Here is an 18,811-nt window from a genome sequence, read left to right on the forward strand (position 1 = left end):
AAGAGTGGTGAGGATTCTTGCCAACTAGGCAGCAAATACCTGCCTAAAGACTGTGTAGCCCATGGCTATCAGTTTTTCAAACTCTGGAAAACCGAACCAGTTTGCAAATTGGTTATGACACCTTTTCTATCTCAAACCAACAACTATCTTTTCTGCAACATGTGTAATTGATTAAACCATGTTTTAATGATTTATATGCCAAATTTTGAACCATAAAATCAAAATATTTTTGAGCTGGAAGGACCTTAGCATATTTTGCTGCTACCCTTAAGTCCCTAGTTCCCTCTTGGGATGAGGAAACCTCATCCTCACTCTCAGTGCCCAAGTCCCAGTCAAAGGACAGCAACCTATCCCACAGTGCAGCTGTCTGACAAAAAAAATGCTAAGAAGTTTCACAATTTTCCAAATTATGGTGTTCCAGGCCACTCTCTCCCTCATAAACATTTGCTCCCAGGAACAAGCATGACTGACTCCGTAGCTAAAAGGAATCTGAACTCCAACAAGAGTTCAAATCTCAGTAAAACTATTTCTTTTTACCACCCCCAATCCCAAGACCCGAGAGGTCCCCAAGATACACCTTCCTCACCTTTTTCTTCAAGTTGTTCTCCAATCCAACTGACAAGCTGTGACTCAGCTCTTGGGCCAAGGCGTCTAGAGGTGGGGAGGTGGAGGGTAAATACAGCTGGGCTCGGGCTGTGGCCTCCGCCTGACGACTGAGGTGCAAAGAAGCATAGAGCTGGGAGGTCACCTCAGAGGACACCTGGTTCAGCCTAGGAGCTTCTGATGAATCACTCAGGAGATCTTCCGCCCGGAGAGGTGAACTGGGGCTGGTAGCTGATGTTGCCATGAGTACAGGGAAGAGACAACTGGAAACAACAGAGCTGGGAATTCCTGGTTCTGCTTTAGGAGAGCCCAGGAGAAAAAGTACACGGAGAAGGAAGATTTCGGAGAAAGGAGGAAGACTCCAAGCCAAGGATTCTTGGTGAATAAGGGTATGGAGGCTTTCTGGTTAGAGAAAAGGTTTCCACTGGTTCCAGAGGCCATGGGAGAAGGCAAAAGCATTTCTTTCCACAGCTCCTGGGAACAGTGGAAAAGAAGGGTGCCGCAAGGACGGGCTGGGCACAGAAGACCAACTGCGGGGCAACAGCACCACTGCAATTCCTCTGGAGTGCTGAAAGCTGCAGACCAACTTCTAGCACAGGCTATCACTAGTCAACTATGAGCAGTTCTCACACTCAGAACGTGCTAACTGAAACGTATTCAAATCCAATAGGGGCCTAACCTCCGTCCAGCTGCTTTATGTGCCCCTCAACTGGCTCCAGTCTCAGAGAGGCAGGAACCTCACGTTCCCCACCTCCCCACACCCCCTCCTACCTAGCGTCAACTCTCTTGTATATCCCCTCCGACCCCTCCTGGAAGAAAGCCATAGCAAAACCTCCCTAGACTCCCTACCAACCCCTAAGAAACCTTGTGAACACTCAGCCACGCCCTCAGACGGCCCTAAAAAGCACGCCGCCCTCAAGCCTAGACCGAGATCCTCCACCCCGACCACCCCGTTCCGATGACTCTCCACATTTGCAGTCCTCAGCCCCCCAATTTGCCAAGGTGGGGACAAGGTATTGCCCCCAACCCCTGAGTCCTGGTCCAGGAAGACCAAGACCCCCCGCTCTCGCGCCCTTCCCTACGCTCAAAACCGTTGGCAACCTCCCGCCCACCGGCCGAAGCCCGCCTCTCTCGCCTGGATGACGTCACCAGCCCCGTGCCTGTCGCTCACAGCGGCTCCTATAGCTTCTGGAGCCCAGGAAGCTGGACGCGCGTGCGCGGCCTCGGCGGCCATGGATTGGCTGAGAGAGGTTTTGGGGCGGAGTTATTGCCCCGTGAGGACCCGGTGGGGTGGGGCTCCGTGAAAACCGGAAGTATCTAGTGACGGGCAGTCGGAGCAGTTCCGGTGAGTCCGAGGGTGGGGTCCCCGGCTGGTTGGAGGGGTCTGGGACCGAGAACTGGAGCCCACTGAGTGTGGGCGGTCCCGGAGCGAGGCTCACTCTTTCTACCCTGCAGATGACTGTCCACAACCTGTACCTGTTTGACCGGAATGGAGTGTGTCTGCATTACAGCGAGTGGCACCGCAAGAAGCAAGCGGGGATCCCCAAGGAGGAGGTGACGAGAGGGCCCCGCGCAACCCGAGTGACCTCGCATCTCCAAACGCACTTAGTCCCAATCCAGCCCCTCCTCTCCAAACGCCAGCTAGTTCCCTCCCCTACCCCGTCTCCTTCAACAACCGTAAGCTAACTCTGCCCCTCTCCCTCCAGGAGTACAAGCTGATGTACGGGATGCTCTTCTCTATCCGCTCGTTTGTCAGCAAGATGTCCCCGCTAGACATGTACGCGGAGTCAGAGGGGATGTTGAGGGAAGGAGGGCTAGCCTTGGGAATTCTGGAGTGGGGCAAACCTTCTGGACTGGGAGGGCATGGCCCCCAGAGACAGGAAGAAGACAGAGAGAAGGAGTCTGGAGCTAGAGTGCTGGAGCTGGCAGGAGCGGCGGTGGGAAAGATCTGAAGGCAGTGAGGTTGGGCGTCGGGGACAAATTGAGGGGGGAAGATGGGAGGGGTCTTTACTCAACCAGGCTCCTACAAATGATATCTTTAGAGAAGAGGGAGTCGACCTAGAGGGGATCTGAAGTATCTCTTTGGGAGAGATTCCGCTCCCATTCCTTAACATCCTCCTTATCTCTGCAGGAAGGACGGCTTCCTGGCCTTCCAAACCAGCCGTTACAAACTCCATTACTACGAGACGCCCACTGGAATCAAGGTTGTCATGAATACTGACTTGGGCGTGGGACCCATCCGAGATGTGCTGCACCACATCTACAGTGCGGTCAGTGCCAGCCCCTGGGACCCTTCCCCAAAGCTCCTCAACAGTGGTGGCCACTTAGAGCCCCAAGACTCCTTCAGCTTCCCTGCCCTAATCCTACTCTATTGTATCTCTTTTGAAGTCAGAGTTTTCTTGGGACCCTTTAGGTCCTTCAACACTCCCACCACCATTTTCTCCTCAGGGAGGACTTGCCTCCCAGCCCTTGATCTTTGTGCATTCACACACCCCTGAGGTTATACTAGGTTTTGGGTTGAAAACAAGAAGCATCCAAAGCCTGGTTTTAACACCCTCCCCCTCCATAGCTGTATGTGGAGCTGGTGGTGAAGAATCCCCTGTGCCCGCTGGGCCAAACTGTGCAGAGCGAGCTCTTCCGCTCCCGACTAGACTCCTACGTCCGCTCTCTGCCCTTCTTCTCCGCCCGAGCTGGCTGAAGGAAGCACCCTACCTCACCCCTCAGGAGAATCCTGTCTGCCTGGGGCCCTTCCTAGCCTGTTTCACCTGCGGGCCCCCACTGCCAGCCTCTCCAGGCCCTCAGGCCCCCCAAGCAGCCCTCCCAGGGCACCAACCAAAAGTTTGCCCTGGTGCCCTCTGACTCGCAGGAAGGAAGCCTCTAGGAGTCCCTACACCTCCAAACCAGGCCCATTCTCCAGTTTTATCCCCTACTTGACACTGTGAGAAGTACAGAATAAACTTTTTTTTCACCCTCTGCGGCCTGAGTGTGTCAGTGTGAGTGGTTGTTGGGGGCCTACCCCACTCATGAAGGCGTGAACCAGAGTGGCCACATCCCCCGAGCCTGCAAAGAAGCTTTGATCATGGATTTCTCAACTGCGGCACTCCTGACATTTGGGGCTGGATTATTCCCTGTTTTGGGGGGAGGGGGGCTGTCCTGTGCTTTGTCCTGGCCGCCACTCACTAGATGCTGGAAGCACATCTTCCCCCTTCCCCAGTCATGACAGTCAAAAATATCTCCAGACCTTGCCATATGTTCCCTAGGGGACAAAATCGTCCCTGATTGAAAAGCACTGAACTGGAGGAAGGCCGACCTGCCTCGTGTCCCAGAGGTTGGGAGAACCACCCTCCCGTGTCTTGCTCTCTGGCTTGTCTGAGCACACTTAATAGTCAAGCTAGGGAGCTTCGGAAGGCGGGGCTTATGCAGATGAGCGGCAGATTTGGCTGGGAGGCGGGTGGCTTTATGCAGATGAGGGGGTGGTGCCTGCATGTTGATTAGTTGGGTCGGCTGCCGACGCGGCTGGGAGCCTAGCGGGTCCCGCTGCGGTTCGGGCTGAGGTGGCATCTCTCTTCCTACCCCCTAGTCCCTAGGTCCCTACCCCCCACTCACCCAGGATCGCCCTCGACCTTTACCCTCATACATTTCCGCCTCCTCCTCCCGGCGCCAGTTCCCCCGTATCCGAATATCTCCGCTCGTTGCGCCCCCCGCGTTTCTCCCCTCCCGCCGCAAAGCCCGCGACCTCCAGCAGCCCGCCCTCGCGGGCCGGATCAGCCTGGAGGCTCCCGCCGCAGCCGCCTCAGCCCTCCCGCTCTCCCGGGGGTCGCGCCACTACACCCCCGGGTGTCTGCCCTCAGGCTTTCCTGTTCACTTCTCCCGCCCCTTCGGAGCCCCCTCCCCGGCCCTGGCCAGCCGGCATGCAGGTGTCTATTGCGTGTACCGAGCAGAACCTTCGCAGCCGCAGCAGTGAGGACCGTCTGTGTGGACCCCGGCCGGGCCCCGGGGGCGGTAATGGCGGGCCGGTCGGCGGGGGGCATGGGAATCCTCCCGGGGGAGGAGGGTCGGGCCCCAAGGCCCGGGCCGCACTGGTACCCCGACCCCCAGCACCTGCTGGGGCCCTCCGAGAGAGCACCGGCAGAGGCACTGGCATGAAATACAGGTATGGGGGCGGCCGGGCAGCCCGCCCCATCTGCTCCCCTTTCCTGACCTCTGAGGCTTCTTGGGATGCCGCCAGAACCCCCTCAAACTTCGCTAAAAAGGTCCCAGCTCATTCCATCTCTTCAACTCATGACAGCACTCCCTTACTTGGTCCCTTCCTTGGTCACCATCGATAACCCTGACTAGGAGAAAATCAAGTTTACCAAGGTTGACAAGGTCCTGTCACACCCAGGGGATACTCCTAAGCTTCCCTCCTTACCCCCGGGAAGGCCAGAGATGCTGGGATCTCCAGGCTGCGCTCCCCTGCGCCCCCATAAATTGTCCTTGGGCCGGTGTCCTGGGAAGAAGGGAGGAAGGAAACAGCTTCTCACTCTGGCCTACTCAGGGTGCTGACCCAGATACTGCCCCACCTGCCCCAAGAGCCCCGGTATCCTGCGACCTTTCTTGGTGGGGAGGGAATGGGGCCCTGGGAAGGATGGACCACATCTCTCAACCCAGTACTGAGGAACAGGGCCCCAGTGGGGAAGGTAGACTGAAATGTAACTGACTTTGTCTCAGAAAACCACTGGGCTCTCAGAACTCACAGAGGGGAGATGGGAGGGACTCCTGTTTGGAAGTGAGCAGAGGTCACTCATCTGACCTGGCTTTGTCACTTGAGGACTTGGATCCCCTCCATGTGGCAACCCTGATTGGGAAGCTGAGCCGACTACCTGGGTGAGAGGCCTTGGGAGGAGGGGGCTTTCTGGTTCGGAGACAGACTTCACAAGCCAACAGAAGCAGGAGTGGAGAGGGGAAGAGGGAAAATTGTCATACTCTCCACCCAGGTGTCCCACCTGCCTTTGTTGGTGGCCCATCTGCCTAGCCTATCTAAGGACCCTTGCCTGCCTGAGTGTCTGAACTTGATTTGGTTTACCCGCTCCACCCCGATGTCTGCCCTTTAGCATAGCACTTTCTATCTGAGGGTCTGTTTTCACAAACTCATCACAATCAGCTAGTCACATTCCTCCCAGCCCCTGACTCCACATATCCCAGAGATGACTCAAACACAGACAAGCCCCACCTGAAGAAACACAAACCAGGCAGCACATCTTTAGTGTGATAGGAGGGAACAGAGGCATTGGACAGTGGCTTCAGAGGAACAGTCATTTATTTGTTCACTTGAGCTACAGCCATAGCACTGCCCAATTCGGTAGGCCCACTGGGTCTAGTTTCTTTGGACGGAGACACCCTGACGCTTCTCAGTCTGGAGGGAGAGGAGCTGGGGGCTGATAATCTATGTCCCTAATGGAAGCCCCACCCCTTCCTGCTCCTTCTGTATCGTGCAGGAACCTAGGGAAGTCTGGTCTTCGGGTATCCTGTCTTGGCCTAGGTGAGTTAGAGAGAATTAAGGGAAGAGGCATTCTTTTATGCTTGCCTCCCACCATTCTCACATGCCTGGCTTGTCTCTTGCAGGTACCTGGGTCACATTTGGTTCTCAGATCTCAGATGAGGTATAAGTGATGGGGCCTAGCAGCAGGGTGAGGGGGTGTGAGGGAACCAGAAAAGGGGGAAATGGACTTGGATAGGGGTTTGGACAACAAGCGTGGAGAATGGTGGACCTGGGCTGGAGGATGGGGAAAGGGGAAACAATGTGGAAACCAGGGCTGAGGTGTGATGGGCTAGAGTGCAGTGAGGGAGGTAATTGAGGGGCCAGTGGTTGATCTTCAACTCTTTCTCTCACCTCCATAGACAGCAGAGGATGTGCTGACAGTAGCCTATGAGCATGGTGTAAACCTGTTTGACACCACCGAAGTGTACGCAGCAGGAAAGTAAGGACCCAGGGGAAAGAGCTAAGTTACACTTGGAAGGCTGAGGGAACACCAGGGTTTCTTGTTTTCCCTCTAAAGAACCCTGGGAATTCTGTGAACACTGAGTTCCAACCTTTCAGCCAATGGGCCCCTGAAGCATTATGGGAAATGTAATCCCAACATCAGTCTCTCTCCAGCTTAGAGGGCAATGGGCATACTGTACAGTCAAAATAAATTAAAGCCAACAAATATATCGTAGGTGTCAGTTATGTGCAACTATGTGAAGATTACAAAGCTGAATTTTCAAACACACCACACATCACATCACATACCATGGCTTCACATTGGGAGTAGCCAAAACCTAGAATGACCTATGCCTGCGTCTTCTCCACTTGGCAAACTCTGCTGCTTACCTTCGAGACTTGGCCCAAATGTCAGCTCCTCCAAGAAGCCTTCGCCAAACTCCCCAAAGTTGGTCATTACCCACCTCAGCTCCCAAAGCACTTTTTTTTTTTTTTTTGATGAGGAAGATTGTCCCTGAGCCTATCTCTGTGCCGATCTTCCTCTATTTTGTATGTGGGACACCGCCACAGCATGGCTTGATGAGCGGTGTGTAGATCCACGTCTGGGATCTGAACTACAAACCCCGGGCCGCCGGAGCAGAGCATGCAAACTTAACCACTACACCACCAGGCCAGCCCCCTAAAGCACTTTATACTGCCCTCTGACACACTGTTCATCAATGACCAGTTTACGTGGCCATATTCACTGCTCAGTTGGGAGGCTCCTCCTTCCGTGGAACTGGCATTGCTCTTCCCCATGTCACCCAAGTACCTACACAGAGCCTAGCACAGAGCAGGCACTGCTTGTGGGATGACATCAACTTGCCCTCAGAAAGCTCATAGTCTAAGTGATTAAACAAACAAACCAAAAAGACAGGGAGATATGAAAGATTAAATAACAGTAAAACACTTCAGTAACAGTTCACCATAACAACTTAAGATGTCACATGTTAGCTCATAATTAAGTGCCAAAGAATTGTGTAGCCAACGAGAGCTATGGAAGGTGACAAGAAGGACTGACCATAGACTATGGCAATCAGAACATTTTCCATAAAATGAGGCAGAATCTGAGCTAAGCTTTGGAGGATGGGTAGGACTTTGCAGAGACTCAAAGAAGGGGGAGGGCACCGCAGATGGTTGGAACCAGACAAGGCAGTGTCCTCCCCCGCTCCACTACAATCTGTCCCTCCCCCCTCATCCTATTCTATCCCTTCAGCATCCAGAACAGAGATTGGTACATAGTTGATGCACAACTGATATTTGTTGAATGAATGAATGAATGAATGAATGAAAACAATACAACTATACTTCTAGTTCTGGGAGCCCCTCTTTATTAGTCTAGGATGGGGCTGACAGCCCAATGGGCTCCTGGTTTATGCTTCACTTTACAAGAGAGGAAATCAGTTGAGGGCAAAGGTGGAGAGGAAGAGAAGAAACTGTTCTACCTTGGAAGGGTGAGTGCTTCTGCACTGTCTTTCTTCCAGGGCTGAAAGAACCCTAGGCAACATCCTCAAGAACAAAGGTTGGAGGTGAGACTGTGTTTTGGGGGATTGCTGGGGACATGATCATCCAAAAGTCCTTTTCTTGATAGTTCTCCCATTTCTCTTTTTCCAGGAGATCAAGCTATGTCATCACCACCAAGATTTTTTGGGGAGGACAGTAAGTGCTGCCTCGCTATAATTGGGAGAAGATCTACAGAGAATGTGTGAAGGTGCACGGGATGGGGGTGGGGACAGCTGTCCCTGCACCTGCTACCCCGGGTCTGCACCTGCCTGTGAGGACTCATGCAATCCCAGTTCCTCATGGCACCAGGCCAATCCTGGTCCCTTATCTTTGACACACCTCATCTTTGACTTACCTTTTCCTACAGGGCAGAAACTGAGCGAGGATTGAGCCGCAAACACATTATTGAAGGTGAGAGTTAGGGGCTGGGAACCTGCAGTGGCCGGGTATGGAAGCCAGAGGAGTTGGGAACATTCTCTGAAGCTCTGAGTCAGAGGTTTTGAATACGGAAGCTGGGATTTAGGGGGTCATGGCAAAGGGGTAAGGCCTGAATTCTTAGGTAACTGAAACTTAAGTGCTTACCTTCCTCTCCCCATCCCTACCCTAGGCTTGCGAGGATCCCTGGAACGCCTCCAGCTGGGATATGTGGACATCGTCTTTGCCAATCGCTCAGACCCCAACAGTCCCATGGAGGGTAAAAGCAGCACCCCAACCCTGACAGTCCTTCAAAACTGCTCTCTCCCTGCTCAGGAGGCCTCCCAAGCTCCACAGGCAGGCTCAGACCCCAGGACTTGGACAGGGAGGGAAGCAAAGAGCAGATACCAACCTCTCTGACTCCACCAAGATGCCTGGGGTCCTGATGGGGCAGACAGAGGTCTGCAGATCTGGAGCCCTGGATGCCAGGGGTCTGACAGTGAGGCTCTCCCTCTCCCATGTGCCTAGAGATTGTGCGAGCCATGACCTACGTCATCAACCAGGGCATGGCCCTATACTGGGGGACATCCCGATGGGGGGCTGCAGAAATCATGGTGAGTGTGCCACCCCACTTCCCCCTGTCTCACAACTGGTTCCCACTTTTCACATGGCCACTCCAAACCCCACTCTACTGGAGGAGGGAGAGTGGAAGAAAATGGAGAGAGTGCTCTGACCCCCATTTCTTCCCCACCTCAACCCAGGAGGCCTACTCCATGGCCAGACAGTTCAATCTGATTCCTCCAGTGTGTGAACAAGCTGAGCACCATCTGTTTCAGAGAGAGAAGATGGAGATGCAGCTGCCAGAGCTCTACCACAAGATTGGTTCGCATCCCCCACATCGGTACCTTTCCCTTGGCCTCCCCATCACCTAGATCCCTTACCCCAGATTTAATTCCCTTCCTCTTAGGTGTTGGCTCAGTCACCTGGTCCCCTCTGGCCTGTGGCCTTATCACCAGCAAGTATGATGGACAAGCCCCAGATACCTGCAGGGCCACCATCAAAGTGAGATCTAGGGGCTCAGGACGGCAAGGACTGGGCTATCTGGGCTGCTGGGGGACGTGGTCTTTTGCTGATTGTCCTTGACCTCCAGGGCTACCAGTGGCTCAAAGACAAAGTGCACAGTGAGGATGGCAAGAAGCAACAAGCCAAAGTCATGGACCTTCTCCCCATCGCCCACCAGCTGGGCTGCACTGTGGCACAGCTTGCTATTGGTGAGACACTGCCAGCCCCTGCCCCTGCAGGGGCCTTGTCTCCTCTTGAGATGCTACCAAACCCCAGACTGACTTGTCCCTAAGGAGGACTCTCTTCCTCAGAGACACTTTTTAAGTCTGTGTGCTCACTGTTCTCCATCAGTTCTCTTTTTTTCTTCCTCTGGCCTCAGCGTGGTGTCTCCACAGTGAGGGTGTCAGCTCCGTCTTGCTGGGGGTATCCAGTGCAGAGCAGCTGATAGAACACCTGGGCGCCCTACAGGTGAGCTAAGGACTCAGAGGCAGAGCCCATCTCTGTACCCTTCCTCAGCAGTCAAAGCCTGGCTGTCCAACCCAGAATGGGCCCGTGAGGTCACCCACAAGGTCCTCGCTTTGCAGATGAGAGGTTCCAGGGTGACAAGGCAAGGCAGGGGCACAGCTGCAACTCTTTCCCTGCCACCTGGCCCCGCTGTGCTGCTCCCCAGGTCCTTGAACCTCATGCCCTTCTTCAGTGACCCAGCATGTACTGCTCTCTCCACCACCCCGTTCTCCTCCAGGTGCTGAGCCAGCTGACGGCGCAGACAGTGATGGAGATAGACGGGCTCCTGGGCAACAAACTGCATTCCAAGAAGTAGCCCGTCGGGGGCGCAGGGACCAGAACCCGGAGCTGCTGCCCCCCGAGAGCAGCTTCCCCGCAGCGGCCTCCCTCAGCCTCCGGACCCCTCCTGGCAGCCGCCAGAGCCAGGGCGGTCCCGCCCATAACAAGTCCCGGCTTCGTGTAGCAATAGGCATGAACAAAGCCATATCCTACCGCAGTAAGGCGTGAGAGGAAAAGTAGTCCGCCGCCCCCTGCTGCGTTCTCTTAGGCCTTCTTGCTAATCCCGGGCATGAGCTACTGCGCCGTCCCCTCTCTGCCACTTGGTCCCACTCCCTTCTCTCTTGTCCTAATCGCCGAGGCCCAGAAAAAAAAACAACCCGGTGGATACAAGAAACATGCAGAGTACCTCAAAAGTGGCACTTGAAATGTCATCAAGGGGTAATAACCTAATAAGAAGTGAGTTGTGATGTCATCTGGGACAAAGGAAATGGGGCTCTTACGTTATTCGATACAAAGGAAGCCAGGCTGGTCCTGGCAGGGAGTAAATGCTAATCTTTGGGAAATCAGGACTCTGCCCCCAGCCAGGAGGTGAAGGAGGGCTTAAAACTAAACTAGTGTTAATACTTTGTTCTTGCCAAGAGGGGGTAGGGTGGGAATACAGTGACACAGCACTGAGAAGGTAGAAGGAAATTTGATGGCAGATGTATAGCATGGTCAGGGTGGCTCTTGGACAGCACAGTTGGGCTGTGCTTTGCAGGAAATAGTGACAGCCTTTAGGTCATGGTAGAGTCATGGGGCTGACCTAAAAAGCTCTGGGGATAGACTTTTGAGCCTTGAGCAGGACTTCCTACCTGGGAGTGGAGGACTGCAGTCTTCCTCCTGGCAATAATCTTAAAGCAATAATGATGGCCCCTTTTCTGTAAGACTTCCCAGGGAACTGTAAATAAACTCTCAGCTTGATCCTCACTCATCTCGTTTGAAACTGCCTGGTGGGGGGAGGTTGGGAAGTTAGGATCTCGGCCTCACATATCTGACTCCTAGCCCCCTGCCATTAGAAAGCTCTAGTACTCGCTTTCTCTCCATGGCTCATTTACCCCAGTGACCCAGGCATCCTGCTCCTAGGCACTGCTCTCATCAAGGACCCAGACACCAGACACCCCAGGCCCCAGTTTTCTTCCTTCCTTCAGTCACCACGTTCATTAGGACCCAGAGGTCTGGCTTCATAGGTTTGTTGCTCCTCCCTCTGACACCCTTGCCCTTGTTTTGTTTTGTTTTGTTTTGAAAGTTCTAATTGCCACACTTCTTGTTTGCACTTCTCATTTCCCTCTTGCCTGATACCCACACATATACCAAGGAACTATCTGGGTGGCTTTTGTGTGGCTGAACGGGAGGGGCAGTTCTGAGGTTGAGGCTTTGGGATTTGGTGAAAGAGAGGTAAAAGGAAAACTGGTCTATGATTGAGATGATACAGAGAGAGGGAAAGGAGTCAAATGGGATTATGTCAGATTTTGCCTGTCATTCTTCCCCAAAGAACTCTGATTTCCCTGGGAGAGAAATTGAGTGGAAAGTTACAACCTTTAAAGATCACAAGGCAGGGGAGGATAAGCTCTGCCTTCCTTAAAATACAACCTCACCATCTCCCTTCTCTGTATCCTCACCCCTCCTTGATCCTAAAGCTGGGAGAGCAGAGTAAAACCAATTTCCAAAAGAGAGAAGTCGGCAGCATGCCATTTACTGGGTTAGCAACCAACTGGATCAACTAATGAACACTTACATCCACTCCTGTCATCTCCCACTCATTTGGGAAGACTGTGGAGGAAACAAAAAGGTAAAATGTACGACTAAACTATGATTAGTTATTCTGTAACAAACATACAAGAATTTATATTCAAAATAGTACTCTCCTTAAATAGTTACCTTGGAGGGCTATGTACTTATTTTAATGAAGCCTCCCCCATTGCTCAAAACATTTAAAAAACTCCTCTTAGAATTACCTTTACAGGTAGTTTAGAAACCCCTTGTAAGAAACCTTCCTTTACTGTCACACCTCATTTACCATATTGATCACTCACTTCATTCATTCATTTAACAAGTGTTTATTCATGGACTCCTACTATGGTACGTCACAGGGATACAATGGTGAACAAAACCAGACTCAGAACAACCTTCGTGGAGTTTTCAGATGGGAGAGACAAACAAATAACCGCCAAACACACACAAACTTCGGTTGTCTGAAGTCCAGAGGAAAGCACACGGTGTTCCCAGAGTCTTCAGTGGGTGCTTGACATGGTGAGGCTGCACTGAGAGCTGAAGGATGAGTAGGTGTTACTAAGGTGAAAGCAAGAGGGTTAGGGGAACAGCATATGAGAAAGCCTTGTGGCAGAAAGGAACATACAAGCCAAAGGTCTCCAAAGCCAGAGTGTCTAAAGAGAAAATGGAAGCAGAATGTGAGACATGGGTGGGTTCAGAATATACAGGCCCTTATACGGCACTTCAGAATATTATCTTTATCTTAAGGACAGTAGGAAACCCTCTATATCAGTTATCTGTTGATACAACAAAGCACTCCCAAAATTTAGTGGCTTGAACAACTTTTTAAAACTTAATTTTTCTGCATGATTCTGTGGGTTGGCTAGGAGTTTCCTCTGCTGTTTTCCCCTGGGCTCACTCCTGTGGCTGCATTCAGCTGGCAGGGCAGCTGAACAGGAAAATCTGATGGCCTCACTGGTACATCTGGCTGTTAGTGCTGGCTATTGGCTGGGGTTTCTCAGTTGTTCTCCATGTCGTCTCTTCCGCCAGTAAACTTCCCCACATGGTGGTCTCAGGGCAGTGTTCCAAAGGGACAAAAGCAGAAGCTGCAAGGCCTCTGAAGAACTAGGCTCCAGAACTGACACAACATCACTCCTGCCACATTCTACTAGTCAAAGCAATCCTCCAGATTCAAGGGATAGGGATATGGACCTCAATTCCTTTTTTTTTTTTTTTGGGAGGAAGATTAGCCTTGAGCTAACACACGATGCCAATCCTCTTTTTGCTGAGGAAGATTTGCCCTGGGCTAACATCCGTGCCCATCTTCCTCTACTTTATATGGGACGCCACCATAGCATGGCTTGACAAGCGGTGCATTAGTCCATGCCCGGGATCTGAACCCGCGAACCCCAGGCCGCTGAAGCACAGTGTGCAAACTTAACCGCTAGGCCACCGGGCCAGCCCCTAGACCTCAATTCTTGGTGGGAGAAGCAGCAAAGTCACATTGCATAGGAATTTGGGGCTATTAAACTACCGCTGCATTAAAAGGTTTTAAACAGGAATGGAAAGGGTGTGTGGCAGGACATGGTTGGGCTTGAGATTTTGAAAGATCACTGTAAGCAGGATGGAGAAGCCTGCAGAAAGCTAGAATGGCTTGTGGACAGACCAGTTAAGAGTCTTCTACCAGGGTCTAAGCAAGAGATGTTGGCAACTTGGACTAGGGTGGTGTACTGGAGGTGGAGAAAAGCAGGTGGATTTGAGAGATATTTAGGGAGCAAAATGTACTGAGTTTAATGATAGTCAAGGAAGGTGAAAGCCATGGAGGGATCAAGGATGACACCTAGGTTTCTGGAGTTGGGTAAAGAAAGAGGTAGGAAACACTGGAAGAGATGCTGAATAGGACAGAAAGAATATCAGTTTGGGTTCCTGAAGATAACAAGAAAGATAGTTGAGCAGGTGACTGGATGCCAAGGTCTGAAGTTTAGAGGCGCTTTGGCTGTCAAACACTCTGGGAGCATTTATATAATCAAGGCTACCTTAAAAGATTCAGATTTAATCACCAATTGGAGATATTAAAAGATGTGAAGAGATTTCCAAACACCATTTCAAAGAGAAGTTACAAAGAAGTTTTGAATTATGATAGCATCATTGGAATAATTAGATAGCTTCCCCCAAGTGATCATGAAGACAACTCAGAAGTTCTGAAATGATATAAAATAATTAAAAATGATATACCTCCTCACAAAGGATTAACCTCTAAAGTTTTAACAATCTAGTTAAAAAACAAAACCAGCCCTACATTTCCTGTTAAAGCCAGTAAATGCCAGGGGTGTGGAGAAACCCATCCTGTATTGACCAAGAGAGATGGATGTTGAAAATGCTGAGTACTGAAAAGTTAAAGTAAACACAATATAGGCTGGGGGCGCAGAATAATAATAATAGCTAATACATGGTGTTTACTGTGTGCCAGGCACCATTCTAAGCACCTTATATATACATATAAAATGTATATTTAAATATATATATGTAAAATATATATATATATATATATATATAAAAATAAGCTCATTCAAAGCTATTATCATCCTCATTTTATAGATAAGGAAACCAAGGCCCAGAGATGTTAAGTAACTTGCTCAGAATGTCACAACTAGTAAGTAGTAGAGGCTAGGATTTGAACTCAAGCCAGCTGGCTCCAGAGTCTGTGCTATGACCCTCTACAACAGAACCTGGACTGCAGGTCCAGGAGAGGAGGGTGAGAAGGCAGCTGGGGTGGCACCATGAGGGAATGTGAGCTCTGAGTACTATGTCTTGTTTACCTTTGGCGGAGGTCAGACTCCTGAGTCAGAACTCATGCTGGGCTGCTTTGCTGGAGCCATCATGGTGTGTGGGTGTCCAAGCCTGGCAATTCTGGAAGGAAAGGATTCCCAGCATTCCTAAGGCCATGGTCCTGGAATCTACGTCCCTCTTTAGGCTGAGATGTCAGCTGTGAGCTGAACAGTTTGGGGAGAATAAAATTTGGGCAGCCAGCCTTAAAAGAACACAGATAGGTCATATATAATAAGGAAAATTGAGAGCAGAATGAGAGTTACTGCCAGGCAGCATCTGTTGAAACGTCCAGGAGCCCACTAAAGATTGGACAGAACGTGCAGTGTCACTGGCTTAGGAAGTTCGTTGGGTGGGGTTGTGAAAAAGGATGAGCAACTGAACGAACAGGCACAGAGGGCTGAAGAGACCTGTGCCAGTGGCTGGGGGCTAGGGCACAGAAAGGGAACCGGGGATGCGCACAAAAAAGAATTAAGAAGCGCCGGCTTTGTGTTGCAGGATGAAGGCAGGCTTGGAGGGAGTAGAGGGTGGTGTTCCTCCCACCGCCCCAGTCCCGGCAGCACTTGCGCCACCTGCACCGCTTCGCCATCGCTGACACTCCCGACCTCGCACCTCCACCGCCCCCACGCGTGCGGCCGCAGGGAACCGCCTGACCACGGCGTGACGCCTCGAGGGGCGGGGTCTCACTCTTAAAAGAGGCAAGGAGGCCGCGGCGCGAACCCCAGGACCCGACCCGCATCGCAGGAAGAGCCGTCTCGTGCTGTCCACGGAGCCGGCCGCGTCAGTGACGCCCTCGAGTCCGCGGCGAGCACCATGCAGCTCCTGGTGAGGGTGCCGTCTCTTCCGGAGCGAGGCGAGCTGGACTGCAACATCTGCTACCGTCCCTTTAACCTCCGGGGCCGGGTGCCCCGCCGTCTGCCCGGGACGGCGCGCGCCCACTGTGGCCACACACACTGCACCGCCTGCCTGCGCGAGCTGGCGGCGCGCGGCGACGGCAGCGGGGCGGCCGCGCGCGTGGTGCGCCTGCGCCGCGTGGTCACGTGCCCTTTCTGCCGTGCGCCCACCCCGCTCCCGCGCGGCGGGGTCACGGAGGTCGCTGTCGACCCGGACTTGTGGTCTCTGTTGGAGGAAAAAGCGCGGGCCAAGTGCGAGCCAGAGAAGACAGGTGGCTCGGTCAGGGAAAGCGGCGACGCCGACCGAGAGGCCGACGACGAGGAAGAGAGCGAGAAGGGGACGAAACCTAGGAGCAGGGGCTGGCGCGTGCTCCGGCGACTCTGGGACAGGGTGCTGGCGCCCGCGCGCCGCTGGCGGCGCCCACTGCCTAGCAACGGTGAGGGGCCGCCCCGGGAGGCTGCAGGGGGAGAGCGCCTTCGTGCTGCCACTAACCCTTCTTCTTTTCCGCAGTGCTGTACTGTCCAGAGATCAAGGACTTCGCCCACACGACCCGCTGCACGCTGTAACCGCGGAACCCGGAAGCTACGGCGTAAGGAAGGTGGGAGCTGCATTCTCGTGTTGTGCTGTAGTAAAGGGGGTTGATGCCGAGGCTTCCCCCTCTCTCATCCCGGGATTGGCACTGATGAACGAGTTGAGCCGAGGGCAGGAGGGAACGCCCTGGGAGGCTTCCCCCTCTCCCATCCCGGGATTGGCACTGATGAGAGAGTTGAGCCGAGGGCAGGAGGGAACGCCCTGGGAGGTGTGGATGCTGAGCTTGGGAGGCTCCTAGACGAATCGCCCCCATCTTCTGACAGCACCAGTCTTGCATATTCAGCATGGAGTGGCGCAGGGATGATGGAACCAAGGTCTATGTTTCCGTGGGAGGACACACTGTTCCTTAGCTGTGACTTTGGCTTTTGTCCAGCGCAGCTATGGTGTGTGGGAGCAACATGTCCCCATTTTAGCAATTCTGTGTCAGTGGTTTGAAATTTTTGAAAAGATGGAACGGGACAGAAGAGGCTAATTTTTGTGTCATGTTAATCTCACTTCTCTAGCACGTAAGAGAGCTGAGAAAAATAAACCTTTTTTTCTCCCCCTCGGTGCTTGTTTGCCTACTATCTCCCCACTGTCAGTCCTGTGTTCCTAAAAATACCTGTTAGGGCAGGTATGAGAAGTTCCAAATGGCATTCATCTGCAGGTATGAGAAGTTCCAAATGGCATTGATCTGAGGCACCTAATTAGGGCCTATCATGGATAGAAGGGAGAGCCATTTGGTAAAGGCATACAATTTTAAACTTTTGACAGTATTTTTTTTTATCTTTACAGTCACAGGGAAATATTACTGAAAAAAGATTCTCGTCATAGTTTTACACTTGGGTCCCTTAATTGGACATCACCTATTGTATGCCATAGATTCTATTTTAAAATCCTGTAAATATCTTATTAGAGTAAGTGATAGTCAAGGACCAGCAGCATCAGCATCACTGGCAGCTTGTTGGACGTGTAAAATCTCAGGATCCACTTCAGACTAACCAAATCAGAATCTACATTTTAACAAGAATCCCAGGTGACCTGTCACATAAAAATTTAAGAAGCATTGGTCCAGGTCCTAGACTCTAGGATATCACCATCTGTGGGTGGAATATTTAAAACACAATTGGTATAAATGATAAACTTTTTTATTAAAGGTTCTAAAGTGACATTCTGTTGCTGAAGAAATCTAAATTCTTTGTGTGCATACCTTACTTACTGTGTTGCATTTCCTCTGAGGTAAAAATGTGAACTTATTGGGGCCTCCTGGCGGAGTAAGGGTTAAGTTCACACGTTCCGCTTCGGTGGCCCAGGGTTTGCCCTTTCGGATCCTGGGCACAGACCTACTCACTGCTCATCAAGCCACGCTGAGGCGGCATCCCACATAGAAGAGCTACAACTCTACAACTGACACACAACTATGTACTGGGGCTTTGGGGAGAAAAAAGAAAAAAAGAGGAAGATTGGCAACAGATGTTAGCGCAGGGCCAATCTTCCTCAAAAAAAAAAATGAACTTAATAAGTGTAAACCTCAATTTTTATAAGCATATTTTGGCTTTTTTCTGTCCTTAAGTCTCAAGTTAAATGTTCTCTCTTTTGGGGGGCTTTTCTCAGCATTCAGCCTGGTGTAGCCCTTTCCCTCACCCTCTCGAGCATAATGCCTTGTTTTCTTTTTTGACAGTAGGTTTTGTTGGTGTCCCCCACTAGAGTGTATGCTCCATCAGAGCAATGACTGACTTGTGACTGACTCTCCAGGACCAAGAGCAGTGTTAATGTCTATAGTATGTACTCAATAAATGTTTGTTGGGTTTATCTTTTTTAATATAAGAGTCTCAAAAGTTAAGTGTCTTGTCTCTCTCAACCTCTGAGAAGCTCTGATAGTGAACAGTACATGTGAAGGAAATGTCTAGCAATTAAATCTTTGGCAAGCTATGCAGGGCTGATCCCCCAACTCCTTTAAAAAAAAAAAAATTATACACTTTTGTTCTGCACACTTGGAACTGAACCTGTGGAGCTGTAGTGACCTCTACTGACTCTTGGGAGAACTAAACAACTTGAAGGTGGAAAGAATGATCAAAAGGATGAATGCAAGGCAGTTGTGCATCTCTCCAGGCACCTCTCCCAGTGAGCCCCGCTACCTCTGATCTCAGCCTGAGGCCTGTGCAGGTATCCTTCTGCTCACCCTCCGTCTGTACAATGAACTCATCACGTTGGCGTTGGGGTTGGAAAAAGCCTCAGAGTTTTGGTTGATAATCCAAGAAATAAAAATGAGAAACAGGAAGTCACAAGATTTAAAAAAAGAGAAAGAAAAAGATGGATAATATGAAACGGCAGAAAGCAACACCCTTTCTTCCTCATCCCTCCCCTCACCCTAAGAGCTCCCCCATTCAAAAATAACAGTACACA

General features: G+C 51.5%; 4 protein-coding genes across 17 annotated transcripts in view; 3 read left to right on the top strand and 1 right to left on the bottom strand.

Annotated features, from left to right (window-relative positions):
- CNTROB (centrobin, centriole duplication and spindle assembly protein) overlaps positions 1-1,804 on the bottom strand; it is a 48,370-nt gene extending 46,566 nt beyond the window's left edge. For all 9 annotated transcript variants that reach the window (XR_009222663.1, XR_009222662.1, XR_009222661.1 and 6 more), the window contains exon 1: positions 587-1,804. Coding sequence is in view for 5 of the 9 variants with exons in the window: in XM_058559791.1 (XP_058415774.1) it covers positions 587-847 (261 nt within the window). In the remaining 4 variants the exon portion in view is untranslated. The remainder of the gene's footprint in view (positions 1-586) is intronic.
- An 84-nt stretch (positions 1,805-1,888) lies between these two features.
- TRAPPC1 (trafficking protein particle complex subunit 1) lies at positions 1,889-3,576 on the top strand. Its single transcript, XM_058559801.1, has 5 exons — positions 1,889-1,948; positions 2,059-2,157; positions 2,310-2,380; positions 2,735-2,873; positions 3,173-3,576. The coding sequence occupies exons 2-5, from the start codon at positions 2,059-2,061 to the stop codon at positions 3,299-3,301; spliced, it is 438 nt and encodes a 145-aa protein (XP_058415784.1). The 5' UTR covers positions 1,889-1,948; the 3' UTR covers positions 3,302-3,576.
- A 174-nt stretch (positions 3,577-3,750) lies between these two features.
- Positions 3,751-15,512, top strand: KCNAB3 (potassium voltage-gated channel subfamily A regulatory beta subunit 3). Of its 6 annotated transcripts, XR_009222665.1 has the most exons (15): positions 3,751-4,756; positions 6,081-6,124; positions 6,208-6,245; positions 6,484-6,563; positions 8,089-8,133; positions 8,219-8,263; positions 8,475-8,518; positions 8,715-8,801; positions 9,050-9,135; positions 9,283-9,403; positions 9,489-9,583; positions 9,672-9,792; positions 9,963-10,051; positions 12,043-12,194; positions 15,440-15,512. XR_009222665.1 is itself a non-coding variant. In XM_058559796.1 (14 exons), exons 1-14 carry the CDS (start codon positions 4,515-4,517, stop codon positions 10,401-10,403), a joined length of 1,239 nt encoding a protein of 412 aa, XP_058415779.1. In that variant the 5' UTR covers positions 3,751-4,514; the 3' UTR covers positions 10,404-10,430. The 6 variants fall into 6 exon arrangements, 3 of the variants coding, with proteins under 3 accessions (XP_058415779.1, XP_058415778.1, XP_058415777.1); XR_009222664.1 differs by having other exon boundaries at positions 9,050-9,403; XM_058559796.1 differs by lacking the exons at positions 12,043-12,194; positions 15,440-15,512 and adding an exon at positions 10,326-10,430 and having other exon boundaries at positions 9,026-9,135.
- A 154-nt stretch (positions 15,513-15,666) lies between these two features.
- Positions 15,667-16,547, top strand: RNF227 (ring finger protein 227). Its single transcript, XM_058559799.1, has 2 exons — positions 15,667-16,271; positions 16,346-16,547. The coding sequence occupies exons 1-2, from the start codon at positions 15,755-15,757 to the stop codon at positions 16,399-16,401; spliced, it is 573 nt and encodes a 190-aa protein (XP_058415782.1). The 5' UTR covers positions 15,667-15,754; the 3' UTR covers positions 16,402-16,547.
- Positions 16,548-18,811: the final 2,264 nt, after the last annotated feature.

This window comes from Diceros bicornis, chromosome 18, assembly GCF_020826845.1.
Source record: "Diceros bicornis minor isolate mBicDic1 chromosome 18, mDicBic1.mat.cur, whole genome shotgun sequence".
Lineage (NCBI taxonomy): Eukaryota > Metazoa > Chordata > Mammalia > Perissodactyla > Rhinocerotidae > Diceros > Diceros bicornis.

Coding starts and splice junctions, on each gene's coding strand:
- TRAPPC1 (XM_058559801.1), top strand. CDS start 2,059: ATGACTGTCCACAACCTGTACCTGTTTGACCGGAATGGAGTGTGTCTG. Junction 2,158..2,309: donor CGGGGATCCCCAAGGAGGAG/GTGACGAGAGGG, acceptor CTCTCCCTCCAG/GAGTACAAGCTGATGTACGG. Junction 2,874..3,172: donor TGCACCACATCTACAGTGCG/GTCAGTGCCAGC, acceptor CCCCCTCCATAG/CTGTATGTGGAGCTGGTGGT.
- KCNAB3 (XM_058559794.1), top strand. CDS start 4,515: ATGCAGGTGTCTATTGCGTGTACCGAGCAGAACCTTCGCAGCCGCAGC. Junction 4,757..6,080: donor GGCACTGGCATGAAATACAG/GTATGGGGGCGG, acceptor TGTATCGTGCAG/GAACCTAGGGAAGTCTGGTC. Junction 9,793..9,962: donor TGTGGCACAGCTTGCTATTG/GTGAGACACTGC, acceptor CTCTGGCCTCAG/CGTGGTGTCTCCACAGTGAG.
- RNF227 (XM_058559799.1), top strand. CDS start 15,755: ATGCAGCTCCTGGTGAGGGTGCCGTCTCTTCCGGAGCGAGGCGAGCTG. Junction 16,272..16,345: donor GCGCCCACTGCCTAGCAACG/GTGAGGGGCCGC, acceptor TCTTTTCCGCAG/TGCTGTACTGTCCAGAGATC.